Below are 25,832 nucleotides of genomic sequence, written 5' to 3' on the forward strand. Positions count from 1 at the left end.
TTTATATGCCTTTGCCACAACATTATGGAGAGTTTTAGGGAAACCAATATCAGTTTTATGGTGTCCTGGCTAAGAGTCAGATTATTCAGAGGATGTGCCAGAAAATATGGAACCATCTTCATTGCAGCAAGCTCACCCTCACCATCAGTGGTGGCACAGCCCCCTGCAGTGGTTAGAACATGTGCAAGTCAAACATTTTGGAGTGAAGGAATGCCACAGATTAGATGCCTCACTTCTTTGTTACTCTAACATGTAAGTGGATTCAATTTTTTGACTTTAATGTCATTCCGTGTAATCCAGTTTCCCTATTTTCAGAGATCTACTACTCAGTAATGAGTTGACCTACAGACCTCAACTTTTTTTTATGCATCTAGTATGTAGGCTATTAAGTCGATATAATGTATAAAAAGTGATACATCATTCAGATTTTCTTATGTAAAATAAAACTTTTTCCATGCTGTGCTTTTAATTTGTGATTTGTTAAAAAAATCATAACTTCGTATATGGAAACAGAGTTGTGTCATGAGAGGCAGTGTGAAAGACACACAGCTACAGTAACAGAGGTCTTACCTCAGTAGACTATTTGGTGAGTGGAAGATAGTCTAGGCTGCCTGTAGACCTCCCAACTATGCTGGCCAGCAAGCTGTAAGTGGTACAGAGTACAGAACTCGGTATGGGTGATTACGGAATCAGGCAAGAAATCTCTAGAAGACCCCTTTACTGTATAACTTCAGAAGGTTCCTCTGGCCACTAACTCTCGACCCAACTACTCAGTAAAGGCACATCTGTAGCTCTAAGAAGACACCTCAGTAGCAGCGACTGGCACCGAGGCTATTCAAAAATAAGTAAGTCCAGCTTCCATCGCCCTGTGATGTGGAGACGGTATCTGCTGGTGGCTGTGGTACCCTCTCCTCCTTAGGTACTGATGAACCCCTATTTGTATGGCTTGTGTGGCTACTTCCCAAACTTTATGAGCCACTGGTCACATACACAGTACTCTTCCATGATCATATTTATGGTTAGGTCTTGCAGCTCTGTCCTGCTGCCAGGTTTGGCTTCAGCCAGTCATGTAAATAAGAGTGTACTCTGCCCTGTTTGTCACCAGGCACATGAGGCCCTCTTGCATTGCTGTCTCGTTCAAACACTGTGCCAATGTTTCTGGGTTCCCTGGACCAGCCACAGTGGAACAACTCCTAACTTTTTCATTCAAGTATATGGCCCGCAGAAACGTGGTTTGCAGCAACAGTACAGACATCAGCTTGAACACTGTAACTCTTCAACCCTGGTATTAAGTATAAGTAACAATGAAAAGCATTTCAAATTGTAATTACTGTTTCTTATCTTCACTTAAAGATGTCTCCATCATAAAAAATATCAAATTTGACGAACTTCAAAGTCCTGGGAGAGAGGGGTATGTAGACAGTTGAGTCCCAACGTGATTTTTGCTGAAATGATTACACACCTGGTAGCAATCTTAAGTGCATAGAATAATAAACACACCTAGTAGCAATCTTAGGTGCAAAGAATAATATCCTAACTTACTTTTTTCTATGTGAAACAATAAAATACAAATGCCACTTACATACAACTGACATTGGCCACAACAGTGATTTGGTTAATAAAAACCATGTGTATTCCTTGAAACATTGTTCCTGAAGTATTTGTGGTTGACCTGTAGGTCAAATTGTAAACAGGTATGAGTGAAAATAGTTATCAATCTTTTGTCTTAATGGGTATGTTGTACTTCACTGTTAAATGTCTTTTTCAGTGTAAAGAGTTATAAGAGACAGCTTGGGTGCACAAATGTGGTGAAGTTTCCTTTTTCCGCCACTAAATAAACAAGACAACTTTAACAAAACAAAAGAAAAGAAAAGATTCAAGCAATAATGGAGACATTAATAACTTGTTACATACATGCCAGTATATATAGATACAAAAATTCTGCACAAAAAACAGTTTGATAAACAAATCAGATATAAAAAAAGAAACTGTATATTTAAAACTCTTCCACCATTCATTTAACTTTGTTTACCTATCATGCAAAATGATTCCTGGAACATGTAACCAACCAGCCAATAGTGAAACAAGTAGGTCTCTGAAAATAGGGAAATTGGTGCCTGGCTAATGACTGGGTTCACACTCTTGAGCTTTGAAACTGAATTTACCAAAAATGGTTAGCGTTATAACAGTGCTATTTGGCAGATTTACTATTAAAACATATATGTATCCATGTACCAAATACAGCTAAATTCTGAAATGGACACCTTAGCATCCACCAAAATTTCTGAATTTATACGGAATGAACCTTTCGGTATATTAATAATGACTACATATTGTGCTCAGTAATCTCCAAGTAGGTCTCAGCCAAATACATTTCGAAGAACATACACTCCTGGAAATGGAAAAAAGAACACATTGACACCGGTGTGTCAGACCCACCATACTTGCTCCGGACACTGCGAGAGGGCTGTACAGGCAATGATCACACGCACGGCACAGCGGACACACCAGGAACCGCGGTGTTGGCCGTCGAATGGCGCTAGCTACGCAGCATTTGTGCACCGCCGCCGTCAGTGTCAGCCAGTTTGCCGTGGCATACGGAGCTCCATCGCAGTCTTTAACACTGGTAGCATGCCGCGACAGCGTGGACGTGAACCGTATGTGCAGTTGACGGACTTTGAGCGAGGGCGTATAGTGGGCATGCGGGAGGCCGGGTGGACGTACCGCCGAATTGCTCAACACGTGGGGCGTGAGGTCTCCACAGTACATCGATGTTGTCGCCAGTGGTCGGCGGAAGGTGCACGTGCCCGTCGACCTGGGACCGGACCGCAGCGACGCACGGATGCACGCCAAGACCGTAGGATCCTACGCAGTGCCGTAGGGGACCGCACCGCCACTTCCCAGCAAATTAGGGACACTGTTGCTCCTGGGGTATCGGCGAGGACCATTCGCAACCGTCTCCATGAAGCTGGGCTACGGTCCCGCACACCGTTAGGCCGTCTTCCGCTCACGCCCCAACATCGTGCAGCCCGCCTCCAGTGGTGTCGCGACAGGCGTGAATGGAGGGACGAATGGAGACGTGTCGTCTTCAGCGATGAGAGTCGCTTCTGCCTTGGTGCCAATGATGGTCGTATGCGTGTTTGGCGTCGTGCAGGTGAGCGCCACAATCAGGACTGCATACGACCGAGGCACACAGGGCCAACACCCGGCATCATGGTGTGGGGAGCGATCTCCTACACTGGCCGTACACCACTGGTGATCGTCGAGGGGACACTGAATAGTGCACGGTACATCCAAACCGTCATCGAACCCATCGTTCTACCATTCCTAGACCGGCAAGGGAACTTGCTGTTCCAACAGGACAATGCACGTCCGCATGTATCCCGTGCCACCCAACGTGCTCTAGAAGGTGTAAGTCAACTACCCTGGCCAGCAAGATCTCCGGATCTGTCCCCCATTGAGCATGTTTGGTACTGGATGAAGCGTCGTCTCACGCGGTCTGCACGTCCAGCACGAACGCTGGTCCAACTGAGGCGCCAGGTGGAAATGGCATGGCAAGCCGTTCCACAGGACTACATCCAGCATCTCTACGATCGTCTCCATGGGAGAATAGCAGCCTGCATTGCTGCGAAAGGTGGATATACACTGTACTAGTGCCGACATTGTGCATGCTCTGTTGCCTGTGTCTATGTGCCTGTGGTTCTGTCAGTGTGATCATGTGATGTATCTGACCCCAGGAATGTGTCAATAAAGTTTCCCCTTCCTGGGACAATGAATTCACGGTGTTCTTATTTCAATTTCCAGGAGTGTATCTCCCCCGCCCTCTCTCTGTCGCCAAGTTTTTCTCTCGCAAATTTCTGCTGTGTCGCTCAATCCAGAGGTAAGCTGGATTGAATCCTGATGGTGGAAAAAATTTTCACTGCTAGTATTTGGCCGGCAGTGGGAGGAGGGGTGGTGGTGTAAAGTTCCTGATCGCCAGACTTTGCGACAATGTTCTGGTTTAAATATCAAACCTTTCACAGTTTCTCATGAAGAGACAGGGACATTAAGCGCTTGGTGACCTCCTTGGTGCTGTTCGCGAGGAGTAGGCTATGTGCCGGCACCAGGTTTCACCCTCTCCCTTCTATCATGGTCGTCGTCGTCGTCATCATTATCCTCATCACCACCATCGTACAATGACAACATTACACCACACACACACACACACACACACACACACACACACACACACACACACACACACACACGTACTACTATAATTATTGTGATGGAGTGTGTTTTAAATAAATTAAAAAAAATCTTCACCAGGCATTTCAGACTAGTACTCCTTAAGAATGATTGGGGAACAAACAGATGAAAATTCTAGTGTGGCACCATGTGTGGTGATAATTGAAATATAGAACACAGAATCTGAAGCTGTCAGAGATCCACTGAGAACCAGACTGTGCTTCCACAATCAGTTGCTCTTTGGCCTGCTTCATGAAACATGAGTAATAGAAAACATAGATTTTTTGGGGCCATTTTTAAACTAATATGCATTGTACCTATCGGTGCTTTGCAGAATTATGTTGTAAATATGTGGTCCACCATAATCAGATCTCCCATTTGCACCTTGCCTATGATCATGATCTTGAAGGAATTTGAATGATTGTGACAGACAGTAGTCCACAATTTTCATCTATTTTGTTCCCTGCAGTTTTGTGAACCCAACAGCATCCAGCACTTTCCATCAACCTCATTCCATCCCCAGTTGATAGCTGAGATTGAGCTGTTGCTTGAAGGAGCAGACACAGAAGATAATGAAAGAAATGACAATGGAGGAGGGTATTTCGCTTTATCCGAGTATGTACTAGACCACATATGTAATAAATGCAGCCCTGTCAAGATGCTCCGTGGGTGCCACCACCAAATTCTCTTGCATCTTCTGCAGCTGACGGCCTATGCCAGTGTCGCTTCACACACCTGCGAGATGCTCCGACAGCATGACAGTGTGAATGCAAACCTGTAGTCAATACATGGGTTGGATGCCAGACATGGTGGTTTGCATATGCGTAAACCACTTGATCACAATAGCAACTGACAATGGACAACTAATACAAGGTGTGTTCAAAAAATTCCCGTAACATTCACAATTTCACACCAATGGTGTGTTGGAGCGAAATGCGGTTGACATCCCTGCATATGCCTGTGTTTAATGTGTAACTGTCTGAAGTTTCATTGTTGTATGCCTGTTAGTTATTTTTCAAGTTTTATTGTTGTATGCCTGTTAGTTATTTTTCAGTGCTGTATTGTGTAGAATGTTGTGTGTCGCAAAGTTTGCGAGTTTCAAGATGGCAGAGTTAGAGAAGAACACATCTGCATTAAATTTTGTATGAAACTTTTACAGAGGCACACCAGTTGATGTAGAAAGCCTACGGTGATGAGTGCTTAAGCCGAACTCAGTGTTACAAATGGTTCATATGGTTTAAAAATGGCCGGACGGAAGCTAAAGATAATCCTCGTTTAGGGTGCCCTTCAACGTCTGCTGATGACGCTCATGCCAGAAAAGTCAATGAAATTGTGAATGCCAATCTAAGACTTACTGTCTGAGAGGTTACAGAAGAATGTAACATTTCAGTTGGATCATTTCGTGAAATTCTGGCACAAAATCTTGGAATGTATCATGTTGCCACCAAGTTCGTCCCACGGCTTATGAGTCAAGACCAGAAACACCTTCACTTTGCCGTCTGTGAAGAGCTCTTTGAGTGTACAAATGAGAATGAGATGTTCCTTAAGAGAATCTTAACTGGTCAAGAGGTGTGGGTCTATGTTTATGATGTTGAGACCAAGGTTAAATTTTCACAATGGGTCGGAAACATTACCAAGATCTAAAAAGCTCGTCAGGTCAGATGTCAGCGCCATGCTGAGAGATATGTTGCGATGCCTGCAAGAAAATGTGTGAAGGAAACAGCCTGAAATGTGGTGAGACAATTCATGGCTCTTGCACCAAGAGGAGGCATGTATGCATTCATTCCTGTTGGTGCGTGACTGTTGCATAAAAAATGGAATCACTGTGCTGCCTCATCCTCTGTACATTCCAGACCTGGCCCCAGCAGCCTTTTTTTATTTCTTAAGTTGAAAACCCCATTGAAAGGGCAAAGATTTGCAATGATAGACAATATAATGGAAAATTCGCAGACAGCGCTTTGTGCGACCCAGCAAGAGGCATACCAAGACTGCTTCCAGAAGTTAAAATGGTGTTGGGTGTGGTGTACCAATTGTGGAGAAGAGTATTTCGACAGAGACAATGCACAGTAAGTAAAAGGTAAGCTAGAAAAATTTTGTGGACAATTTTTTGGGATTTTTAGAACAGACCTTGTATTACAGAAGATGTAACTACACCTCAAGGTCTCCTGTTGTCCACCAATACAGAATCTGAGACTCATAAGACAGGCATCTTGTATAACAAAGCCTTGCCTCCACTAGCTACCACCAATGGTGTAGCCAAGGAATGTAGAAGGGGTAGGGCATTCTGGTCTCTTGTGAGCAAAAAATTTCCAGATGCTCTTGCATGTCTTGATTTCACTTTGAGGACTGTCATGGCTATGCTTTCAGCATAACACAGAAGTCGTGGTCTGCATCCAGAGAAAATAACTCATTTTGTATCAGTCATGAGCGAATATCACTGCAATTTTGCCATGGTAAAATACATTAATACAGCTCAAAAATGACAAACATCTTTTACCATGGTTTTCTAAAAGGTGAGCACTTGCAATGTGAATGGATAGTTCAATACAAATGTGTGGACAAAGTGAATGTGGAAACTGCACATATGCATTCAATTCATTTTCAACCTGAAGATTATGAATGAGATTTGAGAAGTGAACTTCTAAGGTTAGCTTCAATAAATAAGCTACTACCTACAGCAATGCCCAGTGTAAATATTCCAAACTGGCATGGGAAAGAAATTACAGAAAGCAGAGATGCAAGTGAAAACGTGAGAAGTCAGTGCATCAATAACACTGAAAATAATTTTAACTCAAAAATTACCTTTAAAATAAATTCATTCATGTAAATTTAATGTGTGTGGTTTTTTTTTTTTTTTTTTTTTTCAGTACTTGATTACTCTGCGACAGTAAATGACTTGCTAGACTGTGTAGGAAATAAAATTGTTGCTCAGGTTTATTAGCTTTTGCTCCAGGATATTATAGCTTCATTTCTCATGGAATTAGTCCTTACTTTTTCCTATTCTCATGATATATTAACTGTTTTAATGTGAGAGTATAGTACACCTTCCGAATGAACTCATATCGGAACATTTTGTGTGTTGCACTGAGGCCTTAATAATAACAATGTGGCCATAGTGGCTGTATAGTGTACTGGATAGAATCCTTGCCCGACATGCTGATGGTTGGGAGTTCAGATCTCGTTAACTACATGAGTTTTGATTTGGAAATTTTATCAAAATAAGGTATTCTAGAGAATTATGTGGCTGATATTTGATTGCTTTTGTATGTTATTTATCTGATTAATAATTAAAAATTAATGTAACTGTATAGTACTTAGTTAATAATCTCAGGAACAATAAAATTTGGTTCATTCCTTAGAAACTTGGAAGTTGCACACAACGCTGCAAAGCAAGAAGTATGCAAAAGTGAGTTGTGGTGACTTTAGGAACTGTCACTGGACAGGGAGAGGAAGAGGGAGGTGTGTGTCTGTGTGTGTGCGCGTGTGTGCGAGTGAGTGAGTGAGTGAGTGAGTGAGTGAAGGGGGGGACTGAAGAGGAGGAGGAGAAAGAAAGAAAGTAAGTCCATCAGCTACAAACCCTATTCATGAGCTTACTGTTGCTGTGTTCTTTCCTTAAAGTGAGTAGAAAGGTCGTCTGACATGACAGAAAAAGCAAAGGACACAAAAGTACAAGAAATGTGTTATCAAAATGTTGTACACCAGTGCAAATACGATGTATGTCAAATGAAAAGGGTGAATTGGAATTCAGAGGACATTGTCCATGCACTCACTTTAAGAGCACTATTGCCTAAAGCCCATATTGATTTGCAAAAGTGAAAAATGCCTTTGCTGTGCAGGACAGCACTTCAGAAATGCATGAAGGAATGTAAATACGGACTGAATATTCTTGAAGGTATCCTATGTTTTTCAAAGGCTAAGTCCAACACTTTGACTACCCAAGAGAGAGTTGCAGTTTAGATATTTGAGGAACTGAATGTTGAAGGTCATATATGTTAAGATTTGTTGGAAGACTTCGTAGCTGACCACATTCCAATGTTCAAGTGTGCATGATCCATGAGTTGTGTAAGCAGTGGTGACAATCAGTTTATTATGATTTTGACAATTATGAATAGTGGTTTTCTTGATAGTATTATTAAGGCAGTTGAGGAATCAGGAATATGTGATGTGATATGGGAGTAAAAAATATAAAAGTTTGGAAGGAATTGTGTGTCAGTACAGATAAAACATTTTTTGAAAATAAAGACCGTATTACAACTTTTGATTAAACTCTTCTGCATGCCTAAGCTTCATTACCAGTGAGCTCTGTGTAAATGTTGTTCATGAATTGCCAGTATGAGAACTCCCAGAAGCTGTGAATGTCAAAGAAAATGTATTAACACATTTGGTAACAGTGTGCAATGACTCTGTAATCGTGGAATGTTCTTCCAGATGTGGTGAAATACACTGAAGTAACACTGTTCACGTTACGTCGCACTTCACTTAGCGTAGACCGGGACTGTGTCCTAGGCATGCCCGATGTTGACTGACTGGGCACGGCCCGTGCTGCCGGAGTTGTTGTTGTGGTTCTTGTTGTTACGCCGGCAGAGGTCGTGTCCGAATTCTCGCGTGCCCTCTGGTGGACAGGACTCTACTTGCGGCAACTACTGTCGGTGACGCGCCGTGCCGCGCCGTGCCAATGTGCGCCTCCCGCGATCTTTCTGGTGGCTACTACACTCCTCCTCCTTCGGGGGGGTGAAGCCACTGTGATCCACTGTGTCGGAAGGTGGAGCGGCGGGCAGGAGCGATGACTTCCACATCCATGGGATGGCCGGAGTCGAGGGGATCTGCCAACCCTCGAGCCGGAACCTTCGAATACGGCTGGAAGTGACCCACACGAAGAGGCCCCCGTCGTCCCACAACCGGAGCCCGGGACAGAACGGGCGACACGCTGTCCGGATCCTGGTCCACCTCGGGAGGGGCAAGACCCAGTGGCGGGGACGAAGGGGAAGGGACGACCACAACCGGAGCCCGGGACAGAACGGGCGACACGCTGTCTAACTCCGGATCCTGGTCCACCTCGGGAGGGGCAAGACCCAGTGGCGGGGACGAAGGGGAAGGGACGACCACAGGTGAACTAGCCCCCTGAGAAACCGGGCCTGCTAGGGGGGCCGGCTCTCGCTGGGGCATCTCGAAAGATGGCGATGCCGGTGCTGGAGCTATTGGAGGCTGCCAAGGCTGAGAACCATCGAAGTGCGGCAGAGTCACAGCGGGGAGAGGATGTAACGTCCCCTGTGAAACCAATACAGGTGCCGGCAATGGGGAAGCCGGGGTCCGAGAGGTCGGAGGGTGGGTGCCCGAACGTGGACGTAGCTGATTTTGGTGACGACGTACCACCCGATCCCCCGCCTGCAAGGTATAGAGCCGGCGGCCATTTCGGCGCAGGACCACCGCCGGTATCCAACGTGGATTGTGACCGAACCCCCAGGCCCAGACGACATACCCAGTGGAAAGCCAGATACTCCGTTGTGTGAAGACTGGCGAGGACCAGGCCGGAGGAGGTGCAGCAGAGTCCTAGGTTGACGCCCATGGAGGAGCTCTGCGGGGCTGCGTTCTCCCATTGGTGTGGTCCGGTATGCCGTCAAGAAAAACGTCAATGCTTCCTCTGCAGGAAATTCGTGCACATACTTTTTCATCTGCGTCTTAAATGTGTGCACCATGCGCTCGGCTTCCCCATTCGATTGTGGATGGAAGGGGGGAGAGCAAATGTGCCGAATACCGAAGCGCCTACAAAAATCCTGGAAGGTCTGCGAAATAAACTGTGGTCCATTGTCCGAGACCAGGGTGATTGGCAGACCTTCCACAGAAAAGATTTTTGCTAGTGCCTGGATTGCAACGTCTGAAGTGGTTGAGGAGCAGCGAACCACATATGGGAATCGGGAATAAGCATCAATGACAATGAGCCTAAAGCCATTGAGAAACGGGCCCGCAAAATCGATGTGAACACGTTCCCATGCTTGGGTTGCCGGGGGCCATTAAGAGAACGCTGCCCTGGGAGATGCTTGTTGGCTCGCACACTGGGAACAGGCGGCCACCAAGTGCTCAATTTCTCTGTCAATACCCGGCCAGTACACATGTCTGCGAGCCAAGGTTTTAGTACGGGAAACACCCCAGTGCCCCGCATGTAATAACGTGAGGACCTCCCTGCGTAAACTTCCAGGAACAACCACGCGAGGAGCTGTATCATCGGTAGCCAGAAGGAGAACTCCTTCCAAGACCGAGAGGCAGTCTCGTAGAAGAAAATAATTACGAAGAGGGTCCGAGGCCCGGCCCGGAGGGCGGGATGACCACCCCTGCTGAATGAGGCGAACTACTTGCCGGAGAACCGGGTCAGCCGCCGTGTCCCTGGCGACTCGAGAACTAGTGATCGGGAAGCCATCAACCGCTTGGCGGGACGCCACATCCAATTGAAAACACATAATCTCCTCTCGATCGAGCGTAGGATCCGGGCCCACCGGAAGACGGGAAAGAGCGTCGGCGTTGGCATGCTGTCCTGTAGGGCGAAAATGAATGTCATAATGGTACTTAGAGAGGAACAAGGCCCAGCGCTGTAGTCTGTGGGCCGCCCTATCCGGAATCTGAGAGGCGGGGCCAAATAACGATATTAACGGCTTATGGTCAGTGATTAACTGAAACTTCGTGCCATGCAAGAAAGGGTGAAACTTGGTAACAGCGTAGACAATGGCCAAAGCCTCTTTTTCCACCTGGGAGTAATGGGCCTGCGCGGGACTAAGCGTTTTCGACGCAAATGCCAGTGGTTGCTCGGAACCATCGGCGTTGCGATGGGCCAGGACCGCCCCCACCCCATACTGCGAAGCATCTGTAGCCAGGACCAACGGCTTATGGGGATCAAAAGTAGCCAAACAAGGGGCTGACGTGAGGAGGCCCTTCAACAAGGTGAATGCTCACTCGCATGCAGGCGAACAATCAAAAGGAACACCCTTGTGCAGAAGGCAGTACAGGGGGGTGGGCTATAGTGGAAGCCCTGGGAATGAATCGGTGGTAATAGGCTATCTTGCCCAACAAAGCTTGTAACTCTTTCAGCGAAGTGGGCCGAGGAAGGTTGACGATACCGTGGACCAAACGTCCTAGTGGCTGGATGCCATGCCGAGATATGGTGTAGCCCACATACTCAATGGACGGTTGGAAGAAGGTTGACTTATGCAGGTTGCAACGCAAGCCCACAGACCTGAATTTGAGAAAAAGGGTGCGAAGGTTGTGCAAGTGCTCCTTCGTGCTGCGGCCTGTGACAATTATGTCATCCAGGTAATTAATACAATGAGGGATTGTCGAAGTGACATGCTCAAGATAACGCTGGAATATCGCCGGGGCACTGGATATTCCAAAGGCCAACCGCTGGTATTGGTAAAGGCCAAACGGGGTGTTTACGACCGCCAGCCGTTTGGAGTCCTCATCAAGTGGTATCTGACGATAAGCCTCCGAAAGATCGATTTTAGAAAAATATTGGCCTCCGCCACGGCGGAGAACAATTCATCAGCACGAGGCAAAGGACATGTGTCCACCACCAATTGGGAATTAATGGTGGCCTTGAAATCGCCACAAAGACGTAATTTTCCCGAGGGCTTCTTGACAATAACGAGGGGCGAAGCCCACTCACTGGAAGAAACGGGAAGAACGACCCCTAGTGCTGTCAGCCGGTCTAGCTCTTCCTTTACCTGAGGGCGGAGAGCCAAGGGGATCTACCTCGCGCGTAGAAAACGCGGGCGAGCCGACGCCTTCAACGTTAAGTGAGCTTCAAAATCGGAAACACGCCCCAGGCCCTCCTCAAAAATATCTGGAAAGTCTGAGATCAAAGATTCCAATGAGTGATAGGGAACGTCTTCGGAGACCAACTGTATGGTTGAAAGGCTTGAAAGGCATCCAGGCCAAAAAGGTTAGCGGAGCTCGCATCACTGACAACAATAAAAGTAATAGGCCGAGTGACTAATTTGTAAGTCACGTCGGTAGTGAATTGACCCAGCAGGGGAATGAACTGTTTACCATAACCGCGTAGACGCCGGTAAACTGGCGCCAACGGGGGCGATCCAAGGTCGGAATAAGTTTGTGCATTCAACAACGAAACTGCCGCGCCCGTATCTACTTGCAGTTGTAACCGGCGCGATCGAACCGACACCTCGATAAAGAGTTTGCGTGCCGATGCGTCGGGAGCCTGGCCCGATGAAACTTCCTGAATGTCAACGGCCATGTCCTCTGTACTTGCTTCCTTCGAGTCTTTTGTGGCTGAGCGGCAAACTTTAGCAATGTGACTTTTTATTACATTTGCGACAAACGGCCCAACGCTGGGGGCACACTGACCGATCATGATGGATATAGCATGACGCACAGGACGGCAACAGGGGCCGGCGGCCGGAATTCTGTTTACGCGCCGTGCGGGAGCGGCCGTAACGGCCGGATTGTACCGCTCGCACGTCGTCCACCCCGTACACAGTGGACGCGGCCGCGCCGCCCTGAACCTCCGCGACGTCGCACCACGCTTCCAGCTGTCGACCCGCTGCGTGAGACTTCCTCGAGGGAAGGGTCTTCTAACTGCAAGGCCCGTTGCCGGACCTCCCTACCAGGGGCCGAACGAACAATGACGTCGCGTACCATAACGTGGGCGTACGACTCTCGCGACTGCTCCGTGACAAAATGACACTTGCGACTAAGACCGTGCAGGGTAGCGGCCCACGCCCGGTAAGACTGATGGGGCTGTTTCTTGCATCGATAGAACTCGACCCTAGCCGCCACAACATGCGTGCGGCGGCGATAATATGAAGACAGCAATGAACACAATGCGTCAAAAGACAAGGACGAGGGTTCCTGCAACGGCGCTAGCTGCCGCAAAACTTGATACAGCGAGGGAGATATCCAAGACAAGAAGAGAGCACGACATACCTCTGCATCGGCAACATGAAACGCCTGGAAATGCTGCCGAAGGCGATGTTCATATGCGTCCCAATCCTCCGCCGTCTCGTCATACGGGGGAAAGGGAGGAGGGAACTGCGCCGGAGCAGACGGCGTGGAGAGCAACGCCGGAAGCACTTGTTTCATGGTGGCCATGAGCTCCGTCTGCTGCGCCACCAAAACCCGTACCAAATCCTCCATGCCGTGGAGAAGCTGCGAAATCGGAACAACGACGCAACACGCGAAAGAACGACCCTACTCGTCGCCAATTGTGAAGTAACACTGTTCACGTTACGTCGCACTTCACTTAGCGTAGACCGGGACTGTGTCCTAGGCATGCCCGATGTTGACTGACTGGGCACGGCCCGTGCTGCCGGAGTTGTTGTGGTTCTTGTTGTTACGCCGGCAGAGGTCGCGTCCGAATTCTCGCGTGCCCTCTGGTGGACGGGACTCTACTTGCGGCAACTACTGTCCGTGACGCGCCGTGCCGCGCCGTGCCAATGTGCGCCTCCCGCGATCTTTCTGGTGGCTACTACATACACTGCAGGCTGTATTGCATTTAAGTGCCAAACACTGAAAAATCATTAAGTTTTCCAGCAGCAAAAAGGAAAATAGGAGAGCCTAATGCAGACTGGATATCATTTATATCTCATGGTGGTTTTTACTCTCCAGCACCAGCATGGACAAACAAAGTGTTGCAGTTTAAAGAATAATTTGCTGCTTTTCATGGAAATGGAGTGTGGGGGGAAAAAATCATAATGTCTCTGTGTTTTGGTTTGAAACAAAAGTTTTCTGAGGATCATGACAGTTACTGCTCTTTATGTAACAACAGTAACACATACAAGGATAAGGTATCTGATTTCATAAGCAAAGGCGTAAACTATGAAGAAATGTGCCAAAAGGAGGAAGCAGCTATGGAGTGCATGTTCAACCGGGGAATGGCAATAGAAATCTGGAACAGGCTATGGTAACATCTACTTTTTCATCAAATGAGTGGTTTTTTCAGCTTAATTATCATTTATTTAGACCTAATATGCAATACATCTGTCATGCCACTTGTTTTGATTTGTTCAACTTTGTATTGAACAAAACAACAGTAAAATGAATGAGTAAAGTGCCACAGTGTCTGTGATGTGGTGCCTGGCAAACCTAGGGGACTTAAATCATCTTTTGCAGTTCCACTTCTGGTGGGTGGACCCTTTGGAAGATGTCAGCGTCCTGAACTAGTGTAAATTGATTGGATTGGACTCTGGTCTGGATATGGCTTTCACTTTCTCCTTATTGCTTATTTGTGTGTGTGTGTGTGTGTGTGTGTGTGTGTGTGTGTGTGTGTGTGTGTGTGTGTGTGTGCGCGCGCGCGCACCACTGCATGGTGAGTAGATTTTTTTCTATCCATGTACTGTACTGTACTGTCATATTATTTTTGTTGTTATAATTTTTTTTAAGTATGGTATATCAGTGCACCCAGATGTGTTTTAATAAAATTGTACAAATCTGTATTATTTCTGTAAATATTGATATTCTTACTCAAATACAGTTCTCAGTGCAGATCTATTTATTTTTCAAGGAAGCATTTTTAATGACGGATTCTATAGACTGACTGTATGAACTACAATTTTCTTAACATATAACTATCACAAGATTTTATTTCTACTAGCACCACAGAACATTGTGATTTTTTAAGAACAGCCTTATTTAAGACTACCACTATCCATATGTTTCAGACCACGGAAAAAAAACTGGTATGGGACAGTCTCAGGTACTCTATCCCACTTTAGCCCGGAATTCTTTTCTTCTGGATCTGAGGAGCTAAAAGAACCTGGATGGTGGTGTTTAACACATTCTCTTGAACCCTACTTCATAATGGATATATGTGAGTACTTGTTTGTCTGCTGCCAATTGCAAAATGGAAAAATTTGCTGATGTTCCCTTAAGTCAACTTTTTACAATTTTTCCAGACCTAAGAAAAGGGAAGAAACGTCCAAATGAGGAAGTGAGTAATGCAGAACAGAAAACACAGAAGCAAGCATGTCTGCCAGAAGATGTGTTGTCCCACATGAGTGATGAATCTGAGAAATCTGATGCTTACATTACAGTGGAGACAAGCCATAACCCAAGAGAAGAAATAATTTTTATGAGTGCAGACAACTTCAGTGCTGAAGAAGTGCTTGATGGTGATGAAAGTAAACCAAGCAGCTTCAGTGATTTAAAGCTAGAGGTGAAGTTAACTCTCAGGCTAAATATAGCAGTTGTAGGCCTAACCCTTTTTAATTTTTTAAAGTGCAATTCTGCAGAGAGAGAGAGAGAGTGGGGGGGGGGGGGGTTGTAGATATTTTATGTGAAATAGTGAAGAGGATTATAGACTGCTGCACTGCTGCTGAAAGTATAGATGTACTGAACAATGTATGTACAAAAAGGACTTCAGAACTATATACTGTTTTACATCCTAACTGAGGAAATGTGGTACAATATGATTTTTGTTTAATATCCATTTCATATTGTCAGAGTTCAAATTAGGAAGCAGACCTTTTTCATCACCATCTACATCTACATTCATACTCCGCAAGCCACCCAACGGTGTGTGGCGGAGGGCACTTTACGTGCCACTGTCATTACCTCCCTTTGTTTATGTTGTTTGTATGTGGTTCTGTTTTTTGTCAACCAGTGTCTCAATTGTAGATATCAGTTGTTCACTTTCTCGTGTTTGGATGGGAATGTTGGCTGTGAGTTGCTCAGGTATGTTTTAATCATTTCCTTGCTGTCACTTACCTCTCCTAACTTTTTGACCATGATTAGTGGTCAATGATAAAATAGTATTCTTACCTCTTCCTGTTTCTACATTCACACAGTTGAAAAGTTTGGGCTTATTTGGCACCAGCAGATCTAGTATGTTCTGCTTGTGAGTGGACTTGTAACTAACTGCTCAACATAATTCTCAGAAAATACTTTTTAAGTGTGGTGTTACCAGGATCATTGTCTCTGCCTCCTGTTTTAAACACATGCATCTCTGTGTATAGCTGGTAGATGTAAATAATCCCGTATCACTAGGGCATGATTAGGCATTGGAGCACCGTAATTTCCAAGTATTTTCTAAATTGTTCCTCTGCTTCAGTATTCATGTGGGTTGGCTATAGAAACATCCAAATATCTCACATTCATACTTTTCATTTGTCTTAATTGACATTACTGAGTTCTCCATGGCAATAAATGTTCCACAACTATTGGTATCTGGACTGTCTTTCTAGTATGTACTCCATATATGATTTAACATTATGTTGCTGTATATTTCTGGTTGAAACCTGCCTCTCTGTTACAAATACAGCAAACGTTTGATTATCAGGGATTAATGAGGCATCCAGACTACAAGCATTACCGAAAGATAGTGATGTACTGGAAATTTTTTAAATAGTTCCGTATTACTACTACTACTACTACAAATTTACACTGCCTACTACATTTCAAAATAGAAAGCCCACATCATTATTTACACATTACTTACCAGAAACTGACACATTATGTACAAAATTGTCTTAAATTACATTGAAAATGATCAATTTTTGCCGGCCGGAGTGGCCAAGCGGTTCTAGGCGCTTCACTCTGTCACCGCGTGACCGCTACGGTCGCAGGTTCGAATTCTGCCTCGGGCGTGGGTGTGTGTGCTGTCCTTAGGTTAGTTAGGTTTAAGTAGTTCTAAGTTCAAGGGGACTGATGACCTCTGCTGTTAAGTTCCATAGTGCTCAGAGCCATTTGAACCATTTTTTTATCAATTTTTGACAAAATAATTTTATTGAATAAATAAAAAATTCTGCCTACCAAGCTGTGGCAGAACACACACATAAAAGAAGGTTGTAATTTGGCAAGGCTGTGGCAGAACACACTCATAAAAGAAGGTTGTAATTAGGCAAGCTTTTGACACCAGTGGTTCCTTCTTCAGGCTGAAGGGGAAGGAAGAAGCGTGAAGGAAAATGAAGTTAACTTCCCGAAATCTGCCCCTTTTCCTAAACCTCCCCAGTCCTTTTCCTTCATCCCTCTTCCTTCCCCTACAACCTTTCTGCCTGAAGAAGGAGCCACTGGCTCAGAAAGCTTGCCTAATTACAACCTTCTTTTATGTGTGTGTTGTTCTGCTGATTGGCGAGTAGATTTTTTTATCTATTCAATTGAATTATTTTGACTTAAATTACATTGTATTTCATGTCTTCTAATGGAAGACATTAACAATATTATGAAAATGATAGGTGCTACTCACCATATATCAGAGGCACAGCAAAAAGACTGTCGGAAGGTTATCTTTTGACAAAGGCCTTGTTGGCTGAAAGCTAACTATCCAACAGTCTCTTTGTTGTGCCTTTCTACGACTCATCATCTTCCCTATATGGTGAGTAGCAACTATCCATTTCATTATACTGTTACATTCCATCCTGTATTTTCACTGTTTAATAGAAGGCATGATGTTGTTAAGGAGACATTAAACTTGTCTGAGTAACTCAGGCTAGATCAAAGTATATATATTTTTGATGGCCCGTTTCAGCCAGTATAGGTGATCATTAGATCGAATTACCGAAAAACTTGTTGCAGCACCTGTTATGCAGTGATGCGCAAAGTTGCTGCTATGGGTTTTTGGTAACCAGATCTGAAGCTGTCCTGTAGTGGCTGAAACCACTCAACTGGTGAGCAAACCTATCTGGGAGCTTGGAACAAGGGCCAAATAAGGGAACCAGCAGTTTATGGGTTGGTGATGAGGAGGCACCTTCCCCCATACAAGAAAACTTGAAACATTTGAATAAAAAAATCCTGTGCCACCTTTTCCACGTATGAATAATAACACTACACTGTGAAAAGTGTCTTTGATGCGTAAGCGATGGGCTTATCTGGGTTCTGATGGGCTAGTACTGCACCAGTTCCGTATTGAGTTAAGATGATGGCAGATGTGCATGGCCCGAGGATTGAACTTAATATAATATCAGGGTTGCCACACATTCTGGAAATCAGGGAATATCAGGGAAATTTGAAAAAAATACATTGCAAAAATGGTTTGCTTACTGAGATATCTTGCATCATTGCTGACCATGAGCGACTGAGTACATGCACCGCATCCCTACTCCCTCATTCCTACTGATTCTCCCCTTCCTACCCCTCCCCTAAGCTTGCAGTCAGTGCTGCCACCTCTTCTTGCCACTAGCCTAGCAGATGCTGACGGGAGGCACAGAGGCATGAGGAGTGGTTTCTTTGGATCTGATTCTCAGAGACTGTAGACGCAGTGTCCGGAGATGGCTGTCATGTGTGCATGAGTTGTGTTTGAGTGTGCACGTGTTTGCGCTCTCATTCTCTGACAAAAGCTATGGTTGAAAATTTAGTTGTGAGAGTGTCATTGTCTTTCTTATGTACCTGTCTGCTGCTCAGCACTCATCTTTACAGTGAATTGCTACCTATCTTCATTATTATTGATTCTCAGACTATTTGAACAAGTTATCTGTTGTATGGATTGATCACTGTGGTCTCATTTCATCCAAATGCTGTCTGTGGCTCATGAATAGCTGGCCACACGAGTGGATTTCCGCGATGGGCCAAACCGGAGGCCATCTATAATGGATCGGGCTTGCCCATATGAAGCCACTCAGTTCTCACTAATGTGCAGGCCGGGTCTGTCTGTGTGTGGCGTATTGTAGCGGATTCTCACAGTTTATCCCTGAACCAAGGACATTGTACAGTGTGGTGTTTTATAGGTATTTTATTTGTTCTAGTACATTTTAGCACTTTAAAAGTAGTTTATATGTTAGAAAATATGGACAGTAAGAAGAAGAAAACCGTGTGAGTTGCTGGCAGTTTGTATGGTATGTATTCATATATATTTCTCAAAAGAAAAATCACACAACACCTGTAAAATAATAGATCTAACGCATTGGGTAATAACCGACAATAATGAACGTAGTAAAACAAACATGTCATTGGTGGTCACCTACGGTGTTGGTGTACACAATTCTTTCCTGCCTTATACATTTCTTTCAAGAGGCATACTTTCTTCTGAGGGTATTTCTGAAATCAGGGAAGGTATTTTAGATTTGTAATGCGTCTCCACGAAAATGCAAATTTTTGTTCCCAAATGTGTTCCGTTTTATTGAAATAAAATAACATCAATGGTTTAATGAAACACATTCACCATTTGGCTTGATTTCTCCATCTAAAACAGTTCATTACAAAAGATGTTGATGTTAGTAATTAAGATTTTTGCTCACATCAGGAAATGCCAATTGGTTGCAAGTTTTTTAGATATTTCCTCCTGTGCACTATTACTTACAGTTTTCTATAAAATGGCTTTGCTAGAAGAAGTGGAGATATATTCACATTACAGAAAATATGAAGATAAAATACTAAACGAAAAAGTGAATCAGTGAATTTCTTCAGATGTTTCAATAGTATACTTAAATAAAGACAGTAAAACATAGAAATAAGCACAATTGTAAAATCGATATAAATAATTTATGAGCCAAATTGTTAAGATAAATAACCTCTGTACAAAAGAATATCATAATTTGTGGAAGACCTATAATGTTATCTCTGTGGACTACCTGTAAGAAGATCTTTGTAAATGTTTTGTTTATATAAGATATTTTCGATGTGTAAAGTGTACAAGAAGTTGTGTGTGATTTTTACTGTGTGTGATACCATTAGAAAACTGTAAGTACAAATTCTTCTAAATTTCACCACTAACTTCACCAAAAGAATCGATACCCAACTAAAAAATCACGTGTTTCTTATTGCAGTAGAAGTCAATGAAATGAAGCCGACTGTCACACATTGACAATATCAGTAGAAATGGCTTAATACACACAAGAAACACACTTGAAAATGGGAATCATTTCCCGAAACGTGTTGTGCGAAAAGTAAAATAAAGAAAAATCGTGACTGGTAGCAGAAGATTTATTTATAAACAAACCTATTGTCGCAGGTAATTTTCTCACTTTTCCGTAGACTCAGCGAACAGCGGTGGGGACAGGAGGAAAATGCACAGTAGGCACATGGTCTGCCACTCACGTGGCTGGGGCACAAAATTGTTTCGCATTCTGGTTTAGCAGTGTCTCTTATGATTATGCTCCTGCTGATGCTGCTGCTCTTTCTGTAAGCACAATTGTTCTGTCAGCATTGCAGTAATGCTGGGTCCATCATGGTCCAAAATTAGCTCTATGAAAAGGAAAGAAGAAAATAGTAGAAGCATTACACACGTAAGGACATCCTTTGTCCCACTTTAGTACCTGGATAGGTGTGACAAAGCTTCTGAACAACACTGTTGGCACAAGATCAGTGATGGCTTGATAAGAAATTGGGGAACAGAATCTCGTAAGAGGAAATGAAAACTCACTGTGTGAGTCAATCTAAGGGGAAACAGAAAGTCAGAAACCGCATATAGACCTGCATGGGGGTAAACACAACACAGGGTAGGCATAGGTGGCTGACAACTGAGCACACAGAAATAGCATAAGGCAAGATCTGCAGTGCTTGATGTCAGTTTTAGAAGTGCCCTGCCCAGCTTACTGCCATCTGCAAGTAAACAGTTCCATCAATGGGTCTAACCATACCATGTGTCACGCGTGCCTCCCATGGCAGCTGTCTGCCAACTCATCTGCCTCCATGGCAATGTCCATTGGCTGAGGTACGAAAACCAGTAGTTGTTTCTTTATTAGCACAAAGTTTCTCACCCTGAATAGTAGTTTCCGATATCCTGCAGTGATGTTTAAACTGATTTAGCCATCCTGATTAAGCATTAAATTTTTCTTCAGTCTTCAGAGTGTTGTGGAACTCTCCTATCTTCTCTGTTAATGATATCACAACTGCTGTGCTTCATCTAGTTTTGCATAAGTTGAAACCCGCTGATTGTACTTTTACCATAACCCTGTGGAAGTCTTACTGCAGCTTCAACCTTTCCTAACTCATCTGTCACTTCAAATATCTTTTAGAACACTATAACAACACATTTGTGTCTATCTGTCATCTTTCTAGCACGTGTTAACTGTTCATAACTTCAGCAACAACAAAAATGCGTGTAGGTTTAGACTCTGTCAATGTACAGTGTGTGTGTAAATTATAGTGGCTAATAAGGTATTCTTTCACCCTGATTTTAAATATTTGGTGATTTCTAGTTTCCTGCCTGATGTAAGTGAACAGCCTTCCACAGCCAGAGTCAGTTAAAAACAAATGTGTCCTGGGTATAGAGCTGTGTTACGTGGTAAAATAACATTCACTGGATGGATAAAACCAGTGTTCTGTTCACAGTCACAATGGCCTTCTTCTGGTTGAGCAGACTGAGAGGAAGCCCACTGTAACCATGGCCGTAATGTCAGTTTCACTCATCTAGTGAGAATTATTTTACAAAATGATATGGCTCTACAACCACAAGAATTTTGTCTCCTGCCAGATGTTTACTGGCAACCTGTTGTACACTTTTACAGTGTTATTTTAGATAGCAGACCTCACAAATATCTTCTGCGATTTTGTTTGTTGTATATTGTGTCATACCTAGACCAAAAATGAAGGAATCATTAGAAATGACCATTAGTTTTACATTGATGTTGTTAATAAGGATTTTCTGTACTTTACTTTACTTCTTTTCGTTGTCCATTGCGTCAGTGTGTTTGTTAGCACAGTTTTAGTCTAAATGGAATGATATTCATGCTTGCAAAGTTTATTGCATGTTTATGCACATCATTAGATGAAATATTTATTTTTCTCGTACCCTTCACATTTTATTAACACAGTTCAATACAGTTCCTCTCAAAGTACAACCAGTTGTCACGAAGCCAAACTTAAGATTTCTGCCAGCACATGTCTCACTTGACAACACTTTTCTCACACCAAGAAAATGATTAATGTATTACATTATGAAGTTACTACAATGATGTTAATGTTTTAACAGAAAAGATTTTCACTTACAACCCATTTTTAATTTACTGTTTCCAACTATTCAGTAATTCATATCAATACTACTAATAATACTTGTAATAATAATTATCAGTTAATCTTTACAAAAATAGTTACTAAGTATGTACAGCAATTTTGAAAGAACAGCATTTAAGTGTACACAACTTCTATATATATTGCTATTAATACATATATAAATGTCATGCACATAATATCCAAATTATAAATATGAATTAAAAAAATGTTGTTGCTTGGGAAGTTTTATTGGATTGTGCTGTGTCTGAATGGAGTGCATTTAAAGGAGAATGAGAGTTTATCGTTGACCAGTTTCGACTTCCACAGCGATTTGATCTGACTGCATGCTAAAGATGATTTTTCAACAAATCAGAATAGGACACACTGGTGATGGTGTTTCCAATAGGTGTGTAGTGTTCCAAGATAAATACTTGCTCATCACAAAAGATTGTCAACATAACCTTCACTGCAGATGTCATGTCCAGAATGTCTTAGAATTTTGGTGATGATAAATGGTATCATTCCTTGCTTGCTCTCTTGGCTTTGGGTTGGTGGTCATTTCATTTCCAATAACGATTCTTGCAAGGGAGCCATCACCTTCTGCTTCAAAGCACTGCATAAGTTTTTTACAGACATCAAGGCAGCACTCTTTCAGCTCTGGAGTGCAGTGTTGTGGCACCTGCCTTGCAGACTCTTTGCTGCGAAGCACATCGTGAATAATCTGATCTGCTGAGCTATGACTGATGTTCATATTTGTGGCTATTTCATCCATTGTCACACAGCTATTGCCCATCATAGTGGCTTCAGTTGCAGCAATAGACTCCGTATGTCTGACATGGTTGGGGAGCACCTGGCACAGAAGTTATGCCATTTCTAAACTTGTACCCTTGCTGCAGTGCTAAACATGTCTCTCTGTACTAGATTGTCATTCACAGGTGGATTTAAACAGGTTTCTTATCCTCACTGCTCACAAAACATTTGACAGAACTTTTTGTTGATGCATTTTTCAATTGGGGCACCTGTTCTAAACTGGTAGGGTGGCATTGTTATGCTGCAATGTGTTGAGTGCTCTTTAAAGTACTGGTAACTATGTTCCCAGTGTACAGAACAATGGCACAAGAAATAAGGCATGTATTGCATTGTTAAAGTTATCACTTGAGTTCCCCTCATAGTATGTATATATCAAGTATTCCTTACGAAATACAGTATTGTGTCACTTCTGAGTCGCATACTACTTCTGTTGGTCTTGTAATTTTGTTTTTGGTGTTGGTGGTGTTTTGTTTTTGTGCTCTTCAGTCAACAGATTGGTTTGATGCAGCTCTTCACACTAGTTTATTCTGAAAGTCGCATTTCTGCATAACTGCTACAACCTTTTTAAATTTGAACCTACTAATGTTGCTTTGTCTCACTTCACAATTTTTACCCTTCACACTTCCCTCAAATAAATACTAAATTGATGATTCCTTTATACCTCAGTATATGTCCTATCCATCAGTCCCTTCTTTAAATCAAGTTGTGCCATCTTTTTTCCCCAATTCGATTCAGTACCTCCATATTCATTACTCGATCTTCCAATCTAATCTTAAGGATTGTTCTGTGGCACAGCATTTCAACAGCTTCAACTTTCCCCTTGTTGGAACTGCTTATTGACCCTTGTTTCACTTCCATACAAGGCTACAACCCAAATACCTTCAGAAAATACTTTCTAAAATGTCAGTTTATATTAGACATTAGCAAATTACTCTTTTTACAACAACATTTCTTGCTGTAGGCAGTCTGCATTTTATGTCCTCTTTATTCGGGCCATCATCAATTAGTTTGCTGTCCAAGTAATAACATAATTTATTTACTGCATTTAGTGTCTAATTTCCTAAATTAATTTTGTGGAGGTGGGGGTGTAATGTTATATTAATCATATTTATACATGCCCTACCATAATATTTATTGACTGCATCTCTGTATTTTTATCATTTAATCTTACTTATTCTCAACTTTAGTGTGCTCTTGTCTTTAAGCAGACTTCTGTCAATTGTTGTGGATGGCATATTTTACTGGTTTTATTTAATGGCCGTCCATTTCAGTGTTTAGCAGGTACATGAGTGTCTAGGTAAATTCTAAGGCTACAGTACAGTTCTTTTGTTGTAGGTTATTTTTACAGGAAGGATTTTCCTCCTGATAACTAATGGTATCGTAGTTGGACACCTCGTAATTGCTCTGTTGCACCACAGACCATAATTTGTAATAAGATTATTGTATTCTCTGCTTAACTATGGATGAATTTGTTATCTGCCATAACTCGTCTAATAAAGCTGTTTCCTCATACAGGGACTCCACCTTTAGTTCCTGACTACAGTCCGTGCATGATGATGCAGTCAGTTAAATAAAGCTAGTGTACTTTGTTTATGCAGGATATGCAATATATTGTTTTATAATGTTTGTAATTGACCTATGAGTTAGTGGATTATTGGTTACAATAACTGGAAAAGCGCAAATGTACCTGTATGCAAAAAATACTTCTACATCTACATCTACTTGAGTACTAAAAGAGGAAAGATGTGGAATTTTTCAGATAGCATCCGGATTGCCCACAAATAAAATACTTTCTTTTAGAAATTGTGAATATTCATTATAAGAATTTGCTCTAAATTGGTGTTTTCCCCCCCTGCAGCACACAGCAAGTGACAATTATGTAATTAGAACTGGAGCAGAAGATAAACAAAATTCCAATGAAGATTCTCTGGAATATCTAGAGAGCATGATATCAGCAAATTTAGATGGAGAAGAGAACATTGTGAGTATTTTTTCCTAATTCATTGAGTTATTAAAGTTTGGTGATCAACAGTCATGGGGTCTTGATGTACTGTTTTGTAATTCATTAGAGAAAGAAGAGTATTTGGATCCACATATTCATGTGCAATGTGTTCCGTGAATCCCAGAAGGCTAGATGATATTACATGTCATGCATGGTGTGTTGTTAGAAACATGTACAGTCCAGCAGCTACATTCATTCTCTTGGCTCTCCAGAGTTTGAAACCATGCACTCAGACCATATAATAATGTTACATTCAGTGATGACAATAATTTGCTGAATTTGTTAATTTCACGCATAGTGGTGTAGTTTTTTCTTACCCTGGCAACATTACTGTGTTAGTCTTTCAGACATTATTTGTCATTTTGATTTGGTACTTTTTTTCAGTACTTGTTGAAGTTTGATGAAACAGTGCTTTATTTATTAGCTGAAGAAAACTGTGCCAATCAGTGAAGATCAACATTTCTGACACATTTTTGTGCTAACTGGATAGTCCAAGGACAACAGGTACAGCTCACGGCATATTGCCAAGAGCAGTCATCTTCCATGGCATGAGCAGCTTATGTTGCCATCCATGTCACTGGCACTAATGCTAATCTCAGGTTATCTCCCTCCTCACAGTCAGAACTTTCAGGCTTCTACTTTTATATCATATTTGCCCAATTATAAGTCGAGGTTTTTTCCCAAATTCATCATTAAAAAAATACAGGGGCATCTTATATTCACACGTTAACTATTGCTGCAGAGGTTAACATTTTTAGGTTATTTAATAGAGTGTACAGGGATCGTCTTTCATTTACAGATGAAGCTTTGGATACAAAGGTCACATGCAGATTTATTGGTAAGGATTCGGAAGGGCATAGCTGGGCAAACGATACATATGTTCGAACAGGTTCAAGATTTCCCAATACACCGAGGTGGTAGATAA

General features: G+C 42.9%; 1 protein-coding gene across 4 annotated transcripts in view; it reads left to right on the forward strand.

Annotated features, from left to right (window-relative positions):
* Positions 1-25,832, forward strand: part of LOC126259339 (cysteine-rich protein 2-binding protein) — a 210,896-nt gene that overhangs the window by 52,109 nt on the left and 132,955 nt on the right. For all 4 annotated transcript variants that reach the window (XR_007546503.1, XM_049956045.1, XM_049956046.1 and 1 more), the window contains exons 3-5: positions 14,892-15,040; positions 15,126-15,385; positions 24,764-24,886. Coding sequence is in view for 3 of the 4 variants with exons in the window: in XM_049956045.1 (XP_049812002.1) it covers positions 14,892-15,040; positions 15,126-15,385; positions 24,764-24,886 (532 nt within the window). In the remaining variant the exon portion in view is untranslated. The remainder of the gene's footprint in view (positions 1-14,891; positions 15,041-15,125; positions 15,386-24,763; positions 24,887-25,832) is intronic.

Source organism: Schistocerca nitens, chromosome 5, assembly GCF_023898315.1.
Source record: "Schistocerca nitens isolate TAMUIC-IGC-003100 chromosome 5, iqSchNite1.1, whole genome shotgun sequence".
In the NCBI taxonomy this organism is placed as follows: Eukaryota; Metazoa; Arthropoda; class Insecta; order Orthoptera; family Acrididae; genus Schistocerca; species Schistocerca nitens.